The 18,324-nt window shown below is 38.3% G+C and overlaps 2 protein-coding genes across 27 annotated transcripts in view; one reads left to right on the forward strand and one right to left on the reverse strand.

Moving 5' to 3' along the window:
* The first annotated feature begins 335 nt into the window (after nt 1-335).
* Nucleotides 336-16,494, forward strand: HELB (DNA helicase B). 2 transcript variants are annotated; one of them, XM_080592569.1, is made up of 14 exons: nt 336-593; nt 1,776-2,147; nt 4,429-4,652; nt 6,020-6,553; nt 6,674-6,880; nt 8,314-8,485; nt 9,339-9,480; nt 9,737-9,867; nt 10,830-10,914; nt 12,321-12,380; nt 12,968-13,181; nt 14,087-14,221; nt 14,480-14,878; nt 15,329-16,494. In XM_080592569.1, the coding sequence occupies exons 1-14, from the start codon at nt 389-391 to the stop codon at nt 15,416-15,418; spliced, it is 2,970 nt and encodes a 989-aa protein (XP_080448695.1). In that variant the 5' UTR covers nt 336-388; the 3' UTR covers nt 15,419-16,494. The 2 variants fall into 2 exon arrangements, with proteins under 2 accessions (XP_080448695.1, XP_080448696.1); XM_080592570.1 differs by having other exon boundaries at nt 338-593; nt 6,020-6,880.
* GRIP1 (glutamate receptor interacting protein 1) overlaps nt 16,311-18,324 on the reverse strand; it is a 325,251-nt gene continuing 323,237 nt past the window's right edge. For all 25 annotated transcript variants that reach the window (XM_080592313.1, XM_080592318.1, XM_080592314.1 and 22 more), the window contains one exon: nt 16,311-18,093. In XM_080592313.1, the coding sequence (XP_080448439.1) occupies nt 17,857-18,093 (237 nt within the window). In that variant the 3' untranslated portion in view covers nt 16,311-17,856. The remainder of the gene's footprint in view (nt 18,094-18,324) is intronic.

Raw genomic sequence — 18,324 nt, forward strand, 5'->3', positions numbered from 1 at the left:
AGATCTGCAGTGCTGTGCAAAAAGCAAAGAGTAAGCAGCTAAGTAAGTTGGAGTGTAATGCAGGGAAGTACAGGTGGTTTTAAACAAGGATCTGATGGAAAAATGTTTTAGCTACACACCTGACGTGCACAGTATTATAGCATTTTTGGGGGCAGCTAGGCGAAGTGTAATAGGATATACCGGAGATTTAATTGGAGTTTTTGTGGTTGGAGTTGTACAGAGACACGGAATTAGAGTGTAAATTATTAAAAAAAAAAAAAAAAAGCGGTCTTTGTGCGGTAGGTGCCAGCGGGAAAGCACAAGCTGCTGCGGGGAGAGAGCCTCGGGCCTGGCCTCCGTCACCGCCCCTGCTCCGCCGCCAGCCCGGGAGGGCCGGGCGAGGCGCGACATGGCGGCGGCGGGGCGGGGGCCGCCGGCGGAGCTGCGCGGGGTGCTGCTGCCCTCGCGGCGGGACCCCCGGGGCTCGGAGGACGGGGGCTCGGAGGAGGAAGAGGAGGAGGAGGAGGCCGACGAGGAGCTGCACTTGGCGGAGGCCGCGCTGCTGGAGGCCGCCGGGCGGGAGATGGCGGCCGCGCTACCCCCGCGCCGGGATGGTGAGGGGCGGCGGGGAGCGGGCGGGCGGGTCCCGGTCCTCCTTGTCCTCCATGTCCTCCTTGTCCTCCTTGTCCTCCTTGTCCCTCCCGCCCTCCATGTCCTGAGGTGGGCGCCGGGCCGGGCCACGCTCCGCGCCCACCTCAGCCTCGGGGGAGGCCTCCATGAGGGAGCCGGGCAGCTGCGGTGCTGGGGCCAGGAGACCTTTATATCATTCTTATTTGCTTCTTAATTTTAAAGTAATCAAACCCAGGCTCCCCAGTTACTGATTTTGTGATAAGGTAAAGCAATAGCAAAGTAGGTGGTGAATCTCACACAGGTAGCAGAAGGAAGTGTACACACTCAGTCGTATGACCACGCACAGCAAAAGTAGAAAAGCGTAAAGGTTTTTCCATTCACACTCTTTTATTTTATTTATTTTTTTAACCTACATGGCATCTAAGAGTGATGATAGTTGGCCTTCAAGATTCCCTAGGTCAAGTACTCAGGCCAGTGACGTTGGAGCAAATTCTGCTTAGTAGAAATACTTTATCCATAAGTTGTTTAAAAAACTGCTAAATTCAGCTGGGTGGCACGGGGAAAATACACAGAAAAAACGTCATAGGTCTAAGATCTGCAGACACTGAGGATCTGTGTATTACTAAGTGCATGAGGGAGAGAGGATGGAAAGAGAGGGCAAACCAGGTCATGCAAAATGTCACAGGTTATTATTTCGGAGCTGTTGGTTGCTTATAATTTTGGCTGGTTCAGCTGCAGGAAATATTTGGTATAGAAATGTATCTAAAGAGCATGCAGGCACCATGATACAATACTATGTGACAAAGTCATTCAGGATTGAATTGCACTCTACCTTGGCATAAATGGTGTAGTATTAAACTGTATGTTTGTGTCCTTAATTGATTTGATAAATATTCATACACGTTTAATTTTGTAGCTCTCACACCTAGAGAAGCCATTTTAGTACTTGTTTCTGAGGTTGGATGTACTCATTTTTAAATACTACAGAAAAGACTGACATTAGGAATTTTATGAAAACCGTGCTTCTTTACTTTTATTACTGTAACTTATCATACAAAAGATAAAAATAAGCTTTGAACAAAGAAACACCTCTTCCAATTAAACCAAACTTTTATTCTTTACAGCTGCCAATAACAGTGGTTTCATTTTTCTTTTTAATGTTTCAGTTGTCATACAAGAGAACTCCAAAGAGGAATATGAAGCAGTTGGACGTTTTCCATTAGTTGGCCCTTGGTGGAAAGTTAACGTTAAAGTTAAAAAAGTGGGGTCTAAGTACTTTGTGCAAGGATATCCATCATATTTTCTTCGGACTGATATAGAAGAAAACAACCGACAAGTATTTTCTCTCTTTCTTAAAGAATGCAGAGTTCCCGATTATTTTAGAGAACAGTTTTTCACTTGGCTTCCTCCCGAGTGTGCACTGAGTTTTGGAAATCTTGAAGAAAAATTAAAACAATTCCAATATTCACATTTACCAACAGGGAAGAAACAAGGAGACACCAAGGATTTTGATATCTTACACTATGTTTTGGAATCCTGTAGGTATATCGTGTACCAATTTGTTAGTTTTATAAGCTAATGATTATATCTCTAAGATACTTTGTTCAAACTGACATGTCTTCATATGAACTGTATATTCAAAAGAATTTTGAACGTGCAAAAATTCTTGCACATTTTAAAATTTGAGGACAGTAGAATGACTGATTAAAGGTGGACGTACAGTTACTAACATGCAAGGACTTTCCTGAAATCTGTAAGGTTATCAAAGTAGAATTGTCTGTGCTACAGGTGCAAAGACGGTGGTGTAGCTTTCATTGATTTATTAAGATATAATAAGGCTTACTAAAAATGGCTTCAGCACTGCTTAAACACGGTGGTTATGGGTTTTAGGGCAAATATGTATTCAGAAATGGTACAGCTACTTCTTTGTAGCGCAAACAGCTAATTCCTCAGCTCAGTCCAGATCAGCTGCACTGAACAGCTTAGCTGCCTAGGTGTTTTATAATCCCGCCCGTCTGCAGGTTGTATGGCTGGGGAATGCAGTGCAGAAGCACTGGAGCAGAGACGGTTCGGGACTCCCGATCCTGTTGTGTAGCTGGTTTGATGCAAAATCCACTGAAATATGGAAAGTGAAGGCATGTGCTCAGCACTAGCTCTTTTGTTTTGCTCTCATCGTCTGTTTCCATTATCCCACGTTACTGATGCAGGCAGAGGCTGCCCCAGCCTGGTGCCGTACAGAGCCGCTTGGGTAACAGCAGTACCACGGGACTCCGTTCTCTGGTTTGGAGGAGGTCTTTTAAATCCAGCAGCAGCTGTGCATAAATTTGTACTGTCAGGTTGGGTCTATCTACCACCATGTGCACGTCAGTGAAGTCTTCAGTACTTGGCTTACTGGGCAGTGGCAGGTCAAAAGATGGAGGGGACTGTTTTGGAGGTCAGATCATGTCTGATAGTAGAGTTCACAAGTCTGCTAGACTTGAGCTGACTTTCCTCCAAATCACATGTGTTAGGAGAAGAAAAAAATCACAATTCTATAACTTCAGGCTTTTTGTTTTGTTTTTGTAATGGTAGAAAAGTTCTTAGCACTTCAGATCTTTTCATGACCGTAAAGAGATAGGATCGTATAGTGGGAGGAACTCTCATCTAGTTTGCTGCATGAATTTAAATGGGATATGTAGATCACTTCTGATTGTCTAATATATCTGTACTTTTTTGGTGAAGAAGATTACACAGCGTGGCTAAACTTACTGTTTCCTGCTCTTGTAGTTGGCAGATTTTTCCCTAATATCTAACTTAAATTACTTTGCTACAGATTAAACTCTTTTCTCTCTGTCATTGGGAAATAGAAAAAATTATCCCCCTCCATGCCATGTTGCTATTACTACTATTGTCAATTTGATTTGACATATATAATATATATAATTGTTACATATAATATCATTATTATTATTATTAGATATAATTTGATTGTCAATTAAATGTTTTGAACTTGAGCAATTTGTTCTTCAAGCAATTAAGATATTTTTACCCAACAACAGTGCGTGTTGATTCTCCTCTTGAAAATTAATCATTTGCTTCAAAGGGGAAATGTCTCGCCTTTGCATTTCTGTAAGACAGTTATGACAAAAAGTACTTAACCAAGAAAAATCGGTGTTTTAAATTTGGAGTTCTGAAGTTTCCTTGACACTTCCTTAGGAATTGCATTTTTTTTTTTTGCCAAGAGATAAAACTTGTAGAAGTCTCACATTCTTCTAAAATTTGTTTTTAAAGTGAGATGTAAAAGAAATCAGTTTCATTATTTCCCTTTTGCAGATCCCAAGACTGGTACCCACAGAGGGAAAGTGATAACTTAAGTTTGGGATCATTGAGAAAGCCAGGGGGGAGCACTATTTTCCTAAGTTCCTGCGCTGATCCAGTATTATAAGTCTGTTTCATTTTATTTTGGATTTTTAATTTTCTTTTTCACGTCTGTATGAAAATTATCTTTAGATAGGAGGGACAGGCGTGGTGAGGTCTGAACTGACTTTCTACAACAGGCTGTTGTGTATGCAGTTTAAACTAAATGTGTAACTTGTATTTTTCACGTGAGTACATTTACTTTCAGTTTATATCTGTTCACATTTTTTTTTCTAAGGCAGTTCAGGGAAAACAGACTTAAAAAGAATTTGAAAAGGATTACAAAGAGTAAGAAAGTGGAAGAAATCAGAGATGCTTTGGATACAGGGGAGACAGAAGGATAAAAGCCAGAGTCAGTTTAAATTACCTTTACAAATATTTTTGTATATTGCTTAAAACTTTCTTGGTTTATGGTGCGTACAGTTGCAGGCAAGGCAGTATTGGTAGCTCTGACTTTTCCGATGATACTGGAGTTCTTGCCAACTCTTCTGCCACGCCATTTTTGCTGTCTTTTGGATACGGTGAGTTGGCAAAGAAGGACTGAAAACGATGATACAGATGGTGAGACAGTACATTTTCAAGATGAGATGCTAACAAAATTGGATGGGATATTAAAGAATGAGCCATGGAAACTTGGATTCAGCAGGGTAAGTAATGTTAAGCAGGGTAAAAAGTGTGCTGTTTGTTACATTTGATCTTCATTAGAATACAGTATTGTTTTGGTTATGTTCAGTTTATTACTTGGGCATTTGTAGGAGGTAAGCCTAGCTCATTTTAAACTGGATGCTTTACTGGGCTCAGTTTTACATTTTTTTTTCCTCAGTTGGTCTACAGTTAATTTCTCAAAAGATTTTAAATGTGATCGTGTTACAACCTTTTGTTTTGTCGTTTCTTTAAGGAATAGAAAATTCCTTAAAGTATTACCTCAAGTATTTACTTGAGGTAATCGGGTCAAAAGTAAGAAAGCTAATTTAAAGCTCTCAGTTCTACTTTTCAGCTTTATACCAGCAAATGAGATTTTCTACTCTTAATATATAGAACAAGACCTATGTTTCATAGCAAGCTAGATAAATTATGCTGTAAGAGGTTGGACGGTCTAGTGTTTTTTAATAATGGGACCTGCAGTTGCCGTTTACCTTCTTGTTTTCCTTTGCTGACACCAGCTACGCTTGCTGTGCAACTTTGCTGCTGCACCTCACCTACCTACACATGTAGCTCAGATGAGAGGTAAAGTTTAATAGTTCGGAAATGTAATTCATTAATCCCTCAGCCTCAGCCCTCCAGTGCTTTCACTGACAGATGTTTAGACTTGTCTTTAGAGACCTCCAATTTCAGAGACTCAGCAATCTATCCAATCTGTTCCGGTGTGTCACATCCTTTCCTTTCAAAAGCTTTTACTGATGTATAATTTGACTGTGCCTTGATGCACGTTAAACTTGTTTCGCTCGTTCTGTATAACAAGGATCTGCATTCTCACTGCAGTTTTTTACTGCTTGAAGACCCTCATTAGCTTTCTTTCTTTGGGTTCAGCAAGTCTAAATGTTTTTTTTTTTTTCTTGATAGTTCATCTTTTTTGTATGTCTCAGAATTTCACTATTTTTCTCTAGTCTCTGTAAAGGTCGTGTGTTTCTTGAAGTACCATGATGTTCCAAATTGGATATAATATTCTGGTTAATGTCTTACCTGTGCTCTGTTTCTGCAGTTTGCATCTTTTCTTGAAATCATGCTAATTAGGAGCACACAAGTTCTCTTTAGTTTCTGTTTGAGTTTTCTGAGTTTTAAAGTTTTGTGTTTACACAGAAGGGTGACAGAGAAGAGTAATCATTCCATTTTTTCTTTTTTTTTTTTTTAATATTTTGCTCTCATAATGTACAGTGTGAGAAATACATGTGCTTTTATAGACAGCCACTCTCCGAACTGCAATTTATGTTTACTCAAAGGAATGCTATCCAGGAAGAGGGAAAACGATATATCTGAAATAAATATGTTTGCTTTTATTCTTTTTGGGGAGAAGATTACCTATAGGGAACTGAAACTTTCTTACTGTGAGGCAACGTGGGAAGCCTTCCGTCAGTGTCAGCATCTCCTCCGGAAGATTCCTGACTTGCAGAAGAACGCATTAATTCTGTATGATAAACTCAAGAGACGGTGTAGAGAAATGGGACACACTTATGAAGATCAAGATGAATTAACTAATTTTGTATCCAAAGATATGTCCATTGAGCACGCTTGGCAGTCTCTTGAATTTTTGAAAGATGAGAATATAGTGATCAGGGAGAAAAAACTCGTGTTTCTGCCTCATCTTTACAAATCCGAAAGAGACATTGCAATGTATATAGGTTATCTGCTGTCAAACTGCTCATGGCAACTGAATGTTGACGCGAGAAAGATACTTAACACTTCTGAGATGTCAGGAGAAATGGCAGATGATGAAGTGAATGCTGTCTCGGCCCATGAAGTGGAACACCTGAAGGAAGATAATCCAGGCAATCACAACTCTGAAAATCCACAGACGGAGTCCACAGCTGGCACCCAAAGGAAAGGAGAGGTAGATATAGATCAGGTGACTGCCATGGAAAAGATTTGTTCTAATCCTGTCACAATCATAAGCGGAAAAGGAGGTTGCGGGAAGAGTACGGTTGTTAGCTGCCTTTTTCGTCACTTAAAGCAGGTAGAGAAAGAAGTGGAAGCTGCTTCTAAGGACTTTGAAGGAGACCTGGACGCATCTGAGGAATGGGATACCTTTGATCATCAGTGGGAGTCAGAGAACACTTGCACAAAGAATCGTTTGAATGTACTATTTACCGCACCTACAGGGAGAGCAGCAAGCCTTTTGAGTGAAAAAACCAGGCTTCCTGCATACACTCTGCATCAGGTAAGGACTTTCTTTTTTTAATTTGTGTTATAAAAAACCTTTTGGCATAGTTCATTCTTGTTTTAGAAAAAAACTTGTTACTGAAATTTCCTTATAGCGTTTTTAGTTACTAATGGTAATGCTTAGGTACAGCTTGTCAGCATTTGAAAATCATCATTACATTTTGGGGAATCATAAATCAATCATTACAAATACATTATTTGCTGTAACTTTTCTTTTTTTCACTTTTATACATCTCAAATTTGTACTTTTTTTGGGGGATCTGGTCTTTTTAGCTCCTCAGTTATTATACTCTGAGTAATCCGTAGGAGATAGAAGAGCAGAAATACCTCCTTAAATGGCAGACCTGTTTTCCAGTGTCCTGTTGCACAATAATCATATTGATACCTGCACATACGTGAAGAGAACGGTAGCTTGGGGTCAATGAGATGAATTTTATTTGCACTGTTTTCCTACATACAGTCAAATACTGTGCAACTTCTTCTTCTTATTATTATTATTAGAAAAAAAGTAGAAAAACAAACTGTTAATAAACATAAGTCTCTGTTGTTGTAGATGGCAGAAAGTGCCAAGAAGATGTTGGAGGTGTGGAATAACCTGTATAATTAAAAATTATAATAACACAGAAAATACATTGGGCTTATTTTAAGTTATCTTGGAAACTGGGTAATCGCCTGTTCCCCTTCTCTGTGCAATGTTGGGGGTTCATTAGTGTGAACAAGCAGCCGTAGAAGGAGGTGTTCTGTTAACTGAGCAATCTATATCGTGACCTTATAGCCTTTTGGATCCCTGCAGGAAAAAAAATAAAATTAAATTAAAGAGCTGTGCTCTCCAGCCTGCCATTTGTTTTTCAGACTTGTTGGGGTAATCATTGGAAGCAGTTTTCTGTAGCTTGAAGCGTAAGCAAATAGAGCGAGGTGTGACTCGAGCAGTAAGGACTCGTCCTGTGCCCAGCACTGGGAGAAGGAGATATAACCTGGTTAATTTACAATTGAGATAATCACAGAAATAGATTTAGGGGTTTCCATGCTTACAGAAAGAATACTGTGTATTTGGAGTGCGAGCAAATTCTTCCCATATCATGTAGCAGAACAAGTGCATACTTGCTTCAGAATTTTATATGTAGACATTTTCAAAATGCCCGTGCTACTCTTCCTGTGTTAAAGCTCCATATTTGAGGATGCATTTCTGTGCTTTAATGCAAGTAAGTGGTTGTCTCAGCTAGCAACGTGTTCACTGAGGAAGGAAACAAGACTGCGTGAGCCTTCTGAGTCCTACAGGTGTAAGTTCAGAATTTCAGATAATACTTCTAAATAGAACATTAGAAGATGTTCTACCATGCTATGGCTACCTTTAAAAAGCAGTTGTTCTCAGCACATTAGTGTCAGAACTTATTTTTAATTTATTTCTAATTTATTTTGATTTGTTTCTAGATCATCTATAGTTTTAGATCATGGAGGCAGACTGGACAAGAATTTCCATGGAAGTTTTCTACTGTGACAGTTCTGATTGTGGATGAAGGAAGCTTGGTGTCTGTACATGTTCTCAGTTTAGTTTTAAAACTCCTATGTGAGCATGCCCAGCTTGCCAAACTTATTATTTTAGGTAAGTGGGAAGAAATAAATAATTAAGATAATACAGTATTGAATAATACACAATATACAGTGTAACTGTCAGAGCTGCCACTGGTCTCGCTGGGTCTTTAAATACCCAGAAGGTTACGTTGGTCTGTACTTGGGTATTTCTGCTTATGCATAAAGTCAGGTTAGGCCGACTAGACTCCAACAGTTTTCTCTCTCATCTGTCAGTATGAAAGTATCAGTATCTCTGTTATCTGTTTAGCAGTGTTTTGTCTGATTCTGTAAGTATTATGACTTCCACGTGGTAGCTTATTATATATATCTTGCAACCGAGAAACTTTTCTCATTTCCTTAAATTTAAAGAAGCTAGTGTCAGCATATGAATCAGATGTGAGAAGACTGGTGCCATGGGGTTCGTAATGCTAGGATCAACTAGTTTTAATTCGGAAAGGAAAACAAGTGTAAAATGTCAGTTTTCTGCTTTTTTAGATGTTTGGTTTTTGCATGCCATTTATGTCATTCATTTTTGGATAAGATTTGATCACCGTTGGTGTTCATGATGCAGAGCGATTTGTACCTGCTATTTAGGCATTACAGAGAGAGGAGTATGAAAGATTTAAACTACAGAACAGTCTGATTCCCCAGACAAAGTTTCTTAGATACTTGAAAGTTTCATTTCACGTGAAATGTACTGAGGAAGCATGTGATTCCAGAGTCTCATACTATGACGTACTATGTGGAAGGCTGGGTATTTATTAATTTCGGTGGTGTTTTTTTTTCCAAGACAGTTTTTTTTTTTTTTTAATTTTTTTTTTTTAATTTTTAATTTTTTTTTTCTGTTATTGCTCCTCACAAAGCCTAATTTCCATTCTGCTTAGGTGATACTAGACAGCTACCAAGTATAGACCCGGGAAACATGCTACCTGATATCTTTGAGAGTCTAAAACCAAGAGGCTTTTCTGTGGAACTGCGAACTAATCACCGAGCTGAATCACAACTAATTGTAGATAATGCAACAAGGTAGGATTCCTTTTAATGTGTAAGGAGCATTCTTGCAGTAGACACGGTGCTTTACCTGCAAAAGCATATCAAGATTTGAATCTATGGTACTGCTTCTGTTACATCTTCTTATTCAAAATTAGTAACACTGTCTTCAGTCAGTATGTATTGTGTAGTATATGAGCAAAAATTTATAAATGATGAACTTCAGGCTGATGGAATCCTTCAACTGGAAACAATTTTTCTTTTCTGTTTTCCCTCCATTGCTCCGGCGAAGAATCTCGCAGCGGAAGCTTCCTGAATTTGATGAGGTGCTGAAAGTTTCTGGTTGGAATAAAGCACTGACAATGCCAAGACCTGAGAAGAAATTCATTTTTATCACTTTACCTTCTGGTGGGGGTAGTGATAGTAAGTGTGTACACTCAGTTTGTGATCTTGACCTTCCCTTTTGTAAAGCAATGACTGTTTGGCTGGAATTAACATTTTGGGGAGATTTCAGTCTTTTTCATTTTGTTTGTGGTATAGATTTAAATGCTAGGTTCATCCTTCGAATTTTGCCTGAGTTAACTGCATGCAGCAAGACCCATTGGTGCAAAGGATACGCTATAGAGCTCCAGCTCACCAGTTACAGTTTGAAATGGGTGTGATACAGCTTCAACCAGTGCCATCAAATATAATTGTCTATTCATGCTGTGGTTGGAGCTGTCAAACCTTAAAAGATTACACATTTCAGAAGTGAAGCATCCGAGTAAAGACCAGCTGTAGGCATGTGCTCTCAACTGTAGAATGACGTTAAGAATCTGGAAGCAAAGGGGACACCAGTGTTTCATTCAAGATGTTTTGGGGTCAGGATAATTCATTTTGTTTTTGGACCGTTATTGGATAAGTGGATTGAGGGGTCTCCACTTTGTATGCATCAGTGTAATGGGGAAAAAGAATAATAGTGCGGGTATTATCAACTCATCTTACTCTAGCGACTTACTCGGCTAACAGAACACTAAAAATGGATTTCTTCTGTGAAATCTAAACGTATAGTCCTGCGGTTAAATAATGCTCTATCCATACCTCTTATGCACTGTAACAAAACCTTATTTTGCATGAAATACAAGCTGTTTATTAGAGAAATAAGCATTTCTCTCCTTCCATATCACACTCGTCCCCCATTTTGACAGTGGGATAGCTGCATGATGCCTTTTGGGTGGCGTGTATAATATATATGTGTGTGTCTGTGTGTGTAAATGCATATATATTTAAAAAGTTGAAATGGCATTGAAGCAGCAAAAGTGATTTCATACTCGATTATGTTTTTCTTTCTCACATTGTTTGTTCTTCAACTTTTTATGCCTTATCTTTTATGTCTTCTAAATCAGATTTGCAAAGCGCCATAAAGGCTTTACTTAAAGAAGGACCTGGATTGCAGGATGCCAGACAATCACAGTTCATTGCTTTCAGAAGGTAAAAGAGCAAGTAGGCAGACATTGAAAAATCTTTGCTAGCAGCCACGATCTGAAAATAGCTGACTGTGTTGAGCTGGAGAGACTAGTGACGATATCATAAAAATTACTAGAGAGAAAAACAGGCCAGATGACTTCTCCTAAGCCTTCTGGTTGCCCCCAGTCTCTTCATGGAGAGTTGCTAGATTTTTCTATAAATTTTCTATATACTTTTCTGTTATTTTGCACCATGCTATTTGACTCTGTTTATGTTCATCTGTACTGTTTATGTTAAGTAAATGAAGGGTGGACTAAGTGGTGAGTTTTTGTAGTAAATTCTCCGAGAGCCTGTGTTGTGCTGTTGGCAACAAGGCAGCGCTCTTCAGAAGCAACAGGTGAGGGCTGGACTGCAGGAGGAACCCACAAAACACAGAGTTGCACCTTAATCTGATGAGAGACAGTTGAGATGTCATCACGTGGTCTGTACTCAAATGTATCCCATCATAGCAGCGGTGAATTTCAGGATGCACGATGGGAACATTTAACCTTACTGTTTATGCATGATTCTGTGACAGGTGGGCTTTAATCAAATGGCAGAAGATGTGATGAGGGCCAGGTCTAGATATGTAATGTGGATCTTTGGAAGCACAGTACTGGTCGTTTAAGAAGGGCAGGATGTATGGCTCTAACAAATTCTCAAGAAAGATTCGCTCACATATCAAGCACCAATTATGTGAACCATCACAGACCATCAATAGTACAGGTGGTTTCACAGAAACACTGAAATGGTAACAGATGGGGCTTTGGGCAACCTGGGCTAGTGGGAAGTGTCCCTGCCCATAGTGGGGGGGGGTTGAAACTGGGTGGTCTTTAAGGTCCCTTCCGACCCAAACCATTCTGTGAGTCCGTGATTCACATTTTTGTTGTGAATATTGAAATACTCTGACATCAAGTTTATTTCTCCATTCTGCATTCGGGTACAATACTGTTATTAACGATGTCCACTGAAGATTTCTTGATATTTAGAAGTACTTAATCTGCATTTGAAAGTTAAAATTCCATGTCTTTAAAAAGCAAGTATATAAAATGACCAACTCTTCTGTCTAGTTATAATACATACACAGACAGGTTTTATCCAGGCTTTCCTTTTGTTCTTTATGTTAAAAGTAAATCCAACTAATCTAAGTGTGCATCACAGACATCACTTTCAATCGTATTTAGACAAAACTGTTCCATTACTGCTTTATCTTCAAAACTCTGAATTAATGCTTGTTTTCAGTCATTGGTGGAAAATCATCACAGCTAAGATGAACTTTTTCCTTTGCTTTTTAATTATAATGCTAATGTGGCATTGCATGTAATTGTTTTACGTTTAGTATTCTTAAGTACGTCATGAGTCTGTTCATGTTCTTGTTTTGTGTGATGTAGGCAAGATTGCGATCTAATAAACGAGCTTTGTTGTCAACACTATTCAAAGCATTTAACCAGGTAAGCTAGTGTTTTGCAATTTTTACCTTGAACCTCACTTTGTTTTTGAAAGTGTTATAACCAGGCCAACAACATAAAATAAAATTATAAAACTTTTTTTTTCCCCAATAGATCATCTAGATCTGATTATTTACAGTAGGGGGTCATTGTTACTATAAACTTTCTTAGAGAAGTCTTTTCATTTCATCCTGGTCTTTGAACAGAGATAAGATAAATTCTTTTCCTTTCGTTTAAATTGTCCATATATGAATTCCGAGATAATGAGTTATTGCTAAATAATTAAAATTGACATAAATGCAGCTTAATATTTTTTCCCCATTATGCTATTTCTAAATAGATTCTGAAATATTTTTGGAAGCAGCATTTTGGCGCTACCATGTTGCTGTTTTTTTTTTTTTTTTTTTTTTTTTCCAGAACGCTTTACAGAAGTTCAAGATTTATCTTTCAGATGCAGTTTTTCTTAACTGCTTTGAATATTTATTTTTTTCTGGCCCTGGTATAGAGAAGGGAAAGAGAAGAAATCCTAAAAGTGATAGTAAATGCATACGTAGTAAATACATTTCTCACTTTTTCTTTCTCTGACCTAGAGACCATAAAAGACGACTTTTATTTCAAATTGATGACAAGATTTCCTGCACACGGAATACGTATCTCAAGGATCTCTTACCAGGCCATGGTTTTGGAGAGGGTCCTGATCAGAAAGAGGATCATAAATGCAGAAATGGAGAAACCACCCTCAGTTCAGCGACTGCTGAGGATGGCAAACGACTGTGCAATGGAGATATATTTTTCATAACAGATGTAAGTTGTTGAAGAAGGAACTTGCACAGAAAATAGTAGTAACTGATCCAGTCCTTTCTGAGTTCTCAGAACAAAGCAATTCTCAAAGTTTAGTCCATAACAGATACCTAGTTGTTCTGAAAAACTATCATGTGAAAGGCTACCCCTTTACAAGAAAGAGGCAGATCTGTAATAGAGAATTAAAAATAAATCTCTGGGCATTTTTGTAAAATCAGTTTCAGTTGGTCTGATCTTGTTCAGTGCTGTGACTTTTTTTTTTGGTCATAAATTCTGTAAATACTCAAATGTATTGTAAATGAAATACATAGTATTTTGGATGTAGACACATAGTCTTAAGTGAAGAATAAAGCTTCTTCAAGAAGCTTCAAAAAGATGTTACAGCTTGAGTTCTCCCCCAGTAGAAAAGTAAGCTGAAGGAAACCCACACCAACACACAATCGTATGTTTTTCTGCTCAGCACCTGAGTGAATTGAATTGCATTGACTCAGCAGAGGATCCAGTGAAAATACCAGTATTTGTGCCTGGGGACTGTGTAGGGTTGGTGGAAGAGAGCAGGCTTATCTTCATTTGTGGCAACAAATTGTTAAGTGGGCTCGCTGGTAATATTTCATCTTGTCCTAAGGTAATTGAAATTTTCTGGGTATTAAAACTTCCTTTCTTGGATTTTTTCATACTAAAGAGGAGTCAGGGTAGACCCTGTACAGTGAAAGTATTTTCCTTGAAGATGGTCAGTGAAAGATAGTAATCTTTTGGGCTTAGTGTCTTCTGAAACTACTTCACTTGGTTGACACTGCAGCTGTCATAATATCACGGAAAGGTAGCATATAGACACGTGCGGACGTATAGACATTGATCAAACTGCTGATACAAGCTTACTGCTAAGTGTTCTTATGCTATTTCTTTAGGATGTAGAAATTAATAAACAGCGCTTATTGACCATCAGCAGCACGTACGGCTCCACGTTCACTGTGAAGTATAAGGCTCTGAAGAAACTCTGTCATATAAAGCATGCATGGGCCAGAACTATTCACACCTTTCAGGTAAAAGCTGAAGCAAAACAAAGCTATCGGGTGATAAAGCTTTCTCATGCCTTTATCTTGCTAATGCACTGTATTTTCACAAGGAAGCGTCAAAGCTCTCTTGAAACTAAAATCCCTTGAATGCAGGACAGAAAATACTGTCAGGAGTGTCCCCATTTGTCTCCAACTTGGCTGTTGTTGTAAGCAGTCCTTTTCATTTTTTATTTTTTACTACTTACTGGAGATCTTAATTTTGCAAGGTGTTTTTAAACGTTTCAGGGTTCTGAGGAAAAAACCGTAGTGTATGTGGTTGGCAATCCTGGTCGTCAGCACTGGCAGCACGTGTACACAGCCGTGACCAGAGGGCGCTGCCGTGTCTATGTTATAGCTGAAGAGACGCACCTCAGGAGAGCAGTCACTAACAAGAGCATTCCCAGAAAAACTCGCTTACAGAGATTTTTGAGAGAGGAAATTGCAGAAACAAGCACATGCCCAGAACAAATGCCCTCTCCCCTGACAAAGAATGCTCCTGATGCATCTGAACCTGGCACTGACCCGGTTAAAGAAGGGTCGGCAGATCTCAGAAAAGAGCAGATGGGTAATTCGCAGCAGATAAGTCCATATAAAAGACAACAAAGTCATGCAGAGAATCCTGAGGATGCCAGGAAAACATCCGCTGTAAGTACCTCCTTACATTTTAAAGTATTCAAAGTTTAAATACATTAAAATTTTCAAGATGACCAGTAATTTGTGAAGCAGTCAAGTTTGGCAGGTATTTTCTCAGAGTAATACTTGACCAACAGGGAAGAATCAGTTATAATTTCAGTAGTAGTAAATTTATACCTCTTGCTACTAATTGTGAACCAGTGTCTAGCTTAGACTCTCTATTAGCTTATTCTTTGTGCACAGAAGTCAACTTTTAGGAGCTGACCTGCTGTGACACATTTACATACAATGTCTTCATTGAAGTAGATATATTTTTATACAGGCAAACATGCTTAACAGATTATTTTTTTCTTACTGTATCTAATATCTGTCACGGGTAAAGAGCTTTTATTTTTTGATGCTGTCACTGTATTTTAGATCTGGTCCAACCTCTGATAACATTTTGTTTGTTTGTTTTCACAGCCAATAGTAGAAGAATCCCCGCTTGGTTCTTCCAGACTTCAGAGTCTAAGTTTGCAACACGTAACTCCTAGGAAGCTTTTCAAAAGCTAGCAGACAATTAACTGTCCTCTTTATGAATACACCCATTTTGTTCAAGATTTTTGGCATGGAGAAGCTGGGTATGCAGACGATTTTCAAAAGCTTTCCTGTAATTGTATTTTCTCTAAGAACAGCTTATTTTAAAGTGAGCCTTTTATATTTTCAGTGATCTGTTTTTAGTAGATCCTTGGTGCATTAGTCACCAAAAGTCTTATCAGTCTTTTGTTTTGGTGAAGAAGGAACTTACAGTTCTTTTAGGATCCAGAAGTTCCCTTGAATAATATATGGGCATTTCGTAGTTTAAATGCTCTACCCATAGCAAGTTTTATCTATCTCCTCATGCTGCAGCATCAATTAGAATCTATTATTGATGTGCCAAAGTTGCAGTTTGGTCTTCAGCCAAAATAGTTTAGAAAAATCTAAATTCCTGCTTGTAATGTGGCAGAATTATGGGCATGAAGCTTTGACGGATTATGGATTTTAATCTTGTTATGACAAGAAACAAAAGCTGCAATCATTGACATAGAAATTTTTTCCTACTTTGCACTTGTGAGTGATGTAAAACTTGCCCTTGTTGCACTACCCTATAAATGCTGCTAATGATCTTGGGAACAAAAGCAACATTCCAAGCTAGGGTTCAAATATCATGCCGCTTTTTTACACGTGTTTGTGTACTGCATGATTTGATGTATTGCAATTTATGAGATTAAATAAGACGAATGTTTACACAAACTTCAGACAAATTGTATTAAAATTTGGAGAGAGCTTGCTTACGTCTAACAAACTTTTTTTTTTTTACTCATACTACAGCAGGAAAAAGTGTACCATGAACATAAACATGGTATTTTTTTTTACTCAACTGCCACTCTGCATGTAAAATAGAAAAATGCTACCTCGTTTCTAATGTCTTTAAATCACTGTTTATTTCAATTTATACATTTTTTTCCATACAAATATTTGCAACAGTTTGAATTTCAAAAAAACATACATAGACGATAAATATCATGCTATTAAAGTATTAAATTTGTACAAAAATACTTTACAGTTTAATACTTATTTGTTACAAATAAAAATACATATTTAAGTGACTCATGGACTTTTTCTTTTTTTTACATGATTCAGCATTGAATGTTACTCTGACCTTTTCTGGCAGTGCTGAAATATAAATCAGACATACTTGTGTGTGCAGGGTGAGCTTGTTTATGTATTGGAAAGAGCAATAGGGATACAGTTAAACAGTTTAACTTGACCAGAAACAACTCTGTTAGGTGATTGCTTAGATGTGGAGACTCTACAAATGTACAAATCCAGTATCTTTATATTCACCAAGAACAATAATTACCAATAACAACTCGAATACTGGAATAAACCAAAGCAGCTGCTGGTGAGCATATAAAGCAACTGGCAGTATTTTATTGCTTGGGGGGAGAGGGGAGGCGGGAGAATTTATGAAGTTTGTAAAATGTATTTACAATTTTAAAGTCTAAAAACGTGTTGTAGGGGTAAGTTTATCATAAAGAAGGCTGAAAACAAAGTATATTAAATAGGACATTAGTCCCCCTAAAGAAATTGTTTAATTTAAAAAGCTTGTGTACGACAGTAGAAGTTTACAGGGTTATGGATCATTAAGGAGCTTTTGTATCAATCTTTCACTGCTATAGTTAAAAAAAAATCCATTTTATTTTAAAACCTTTCTAGTTTGTCTAAACTCTTTTCAATTTTACTCATCAGTAATCCTCCTTCAGAGGTTTTTAAGCTCACTAAAAAAAGTCTCTGCTTAAAAAGCCTTACATGTTGCAAGACCTATCGTTAATTATTTCATTGCATAGGGAATAACATATGAGCTACTAAAATTTACCACAGTTGTTGGGGAGTAATGTTCACCACATGCTGCAGCGTCCTAAAAACACTTTGTTAAAACATCTAAACCGTGCTTTGTCTGAAGAGTATACCATTCTTGCCAGCAGAATCAAGGTCCCCGTAATTACAGAGCTAGACAGTTAACAAGACAGCATGATGCCAGCACACCATTCTTCCTCGGCCATCAGACAATGGCTTGCTGCTAAAATGTTTTTAAAAAAAAATCAACCTGGACATCACTGTTAGGAGAAGTTAACTCCATGCTTTTTTTCCCCTCAAACAGCAGCTGATGATGAAGGGAAAGGTACAGCTAAATCATGTTTAAACATCTCCCCAGTATCTTGTTCAGGGAAAAATGCCCTTAGGTACTGTTGCTAATGGTAGAGTGGTTAGAAATGGAGTGACTTAACAAAGAGTTAAACTTTTTAAAACGTGACCATGAATTAATACAAGCCTTGAGACAGACAGACTGACCTCCTGTGCTTTTTAGTGCTATATTGTGTCTGAGCCTTATCTTCAGAAAAATCTTAAAGGGATTTAGCACCATAATTGTCTTTTATTACCAAATGTCCCACTAAAATTATTTTCTGCTATAATGTATTTGTAGGATCCCGTGTCTCTGTATTAACATTAGCATGTCCAGTCTGTTGGAGGAAGGCGTTGTTCTGATCACTCCACTCCCCGCCTGCTGAAGGCTGCTGGTCTGCACTTCCTTTCTGACATGCCAGTGGGTTTCTGCTAATAACCAATTCCAGCTTATTGCCAGATTCTGCGATGAGGGGCACAACCAGACAGCAGTCAAAGTCTCTGGTGCGAACGTGGTTTACCTGAACAATTAGAAGATTGCTTTTCGTTATTATTTAAGACAAAGAAACACGATCACAACAGAAACAGATTCATCCTTGAGACCATGAAATCTGACTTAAATCTTGCAGCTAGAGAACAGCCCAATAAAAGAGTATTTAACCATGGTATCTGATCTGAAGACATCAGTGAAGTTCTTTACTTCCTGTTTAATGGAATGTGGCTAAAATGGCCTTACTGGCCCCGATGATAGC

The sequence above is a fragment of the Anser brachyrhynchus genome (genome assembly GCF_964034855.1).
Source record: "Anser brachyrhynchus genome assembly, chromosome: 1".
In the NCBI taxonomy this organism is placed as follows: domain Eukaryota; kingdom Metazoa; phylum Chordata; class Aves; order Anseriformes; family Anatidae; genus Anser; species Anser brachyrhynchus.

Bases quoted from the DNA above. Each gene is read 5' to 3' on its own strand.
- HELB (XM_080592570.1), top strand. From the start codon at position 389: ATGGCGGCGGCGGGGCGGGGGCCGCCGGCGGAGCTGCGCGGGGTGCTG. The intron at 6,881-8,313 runs GTAAGGACTTTC...ATTTGTTTCTAG, and splicing joins CTGCATACACTCTGCATCAG to ATCATCTATAGTTTTAGATC. The intron at 10,915-12,320 runs GTAAAAGAGCAA...TGTGTGATGTAG, and splicing joins CAGTTCATTGCTTTCAGAAG to GCAAGATTGCGATCTAATAA.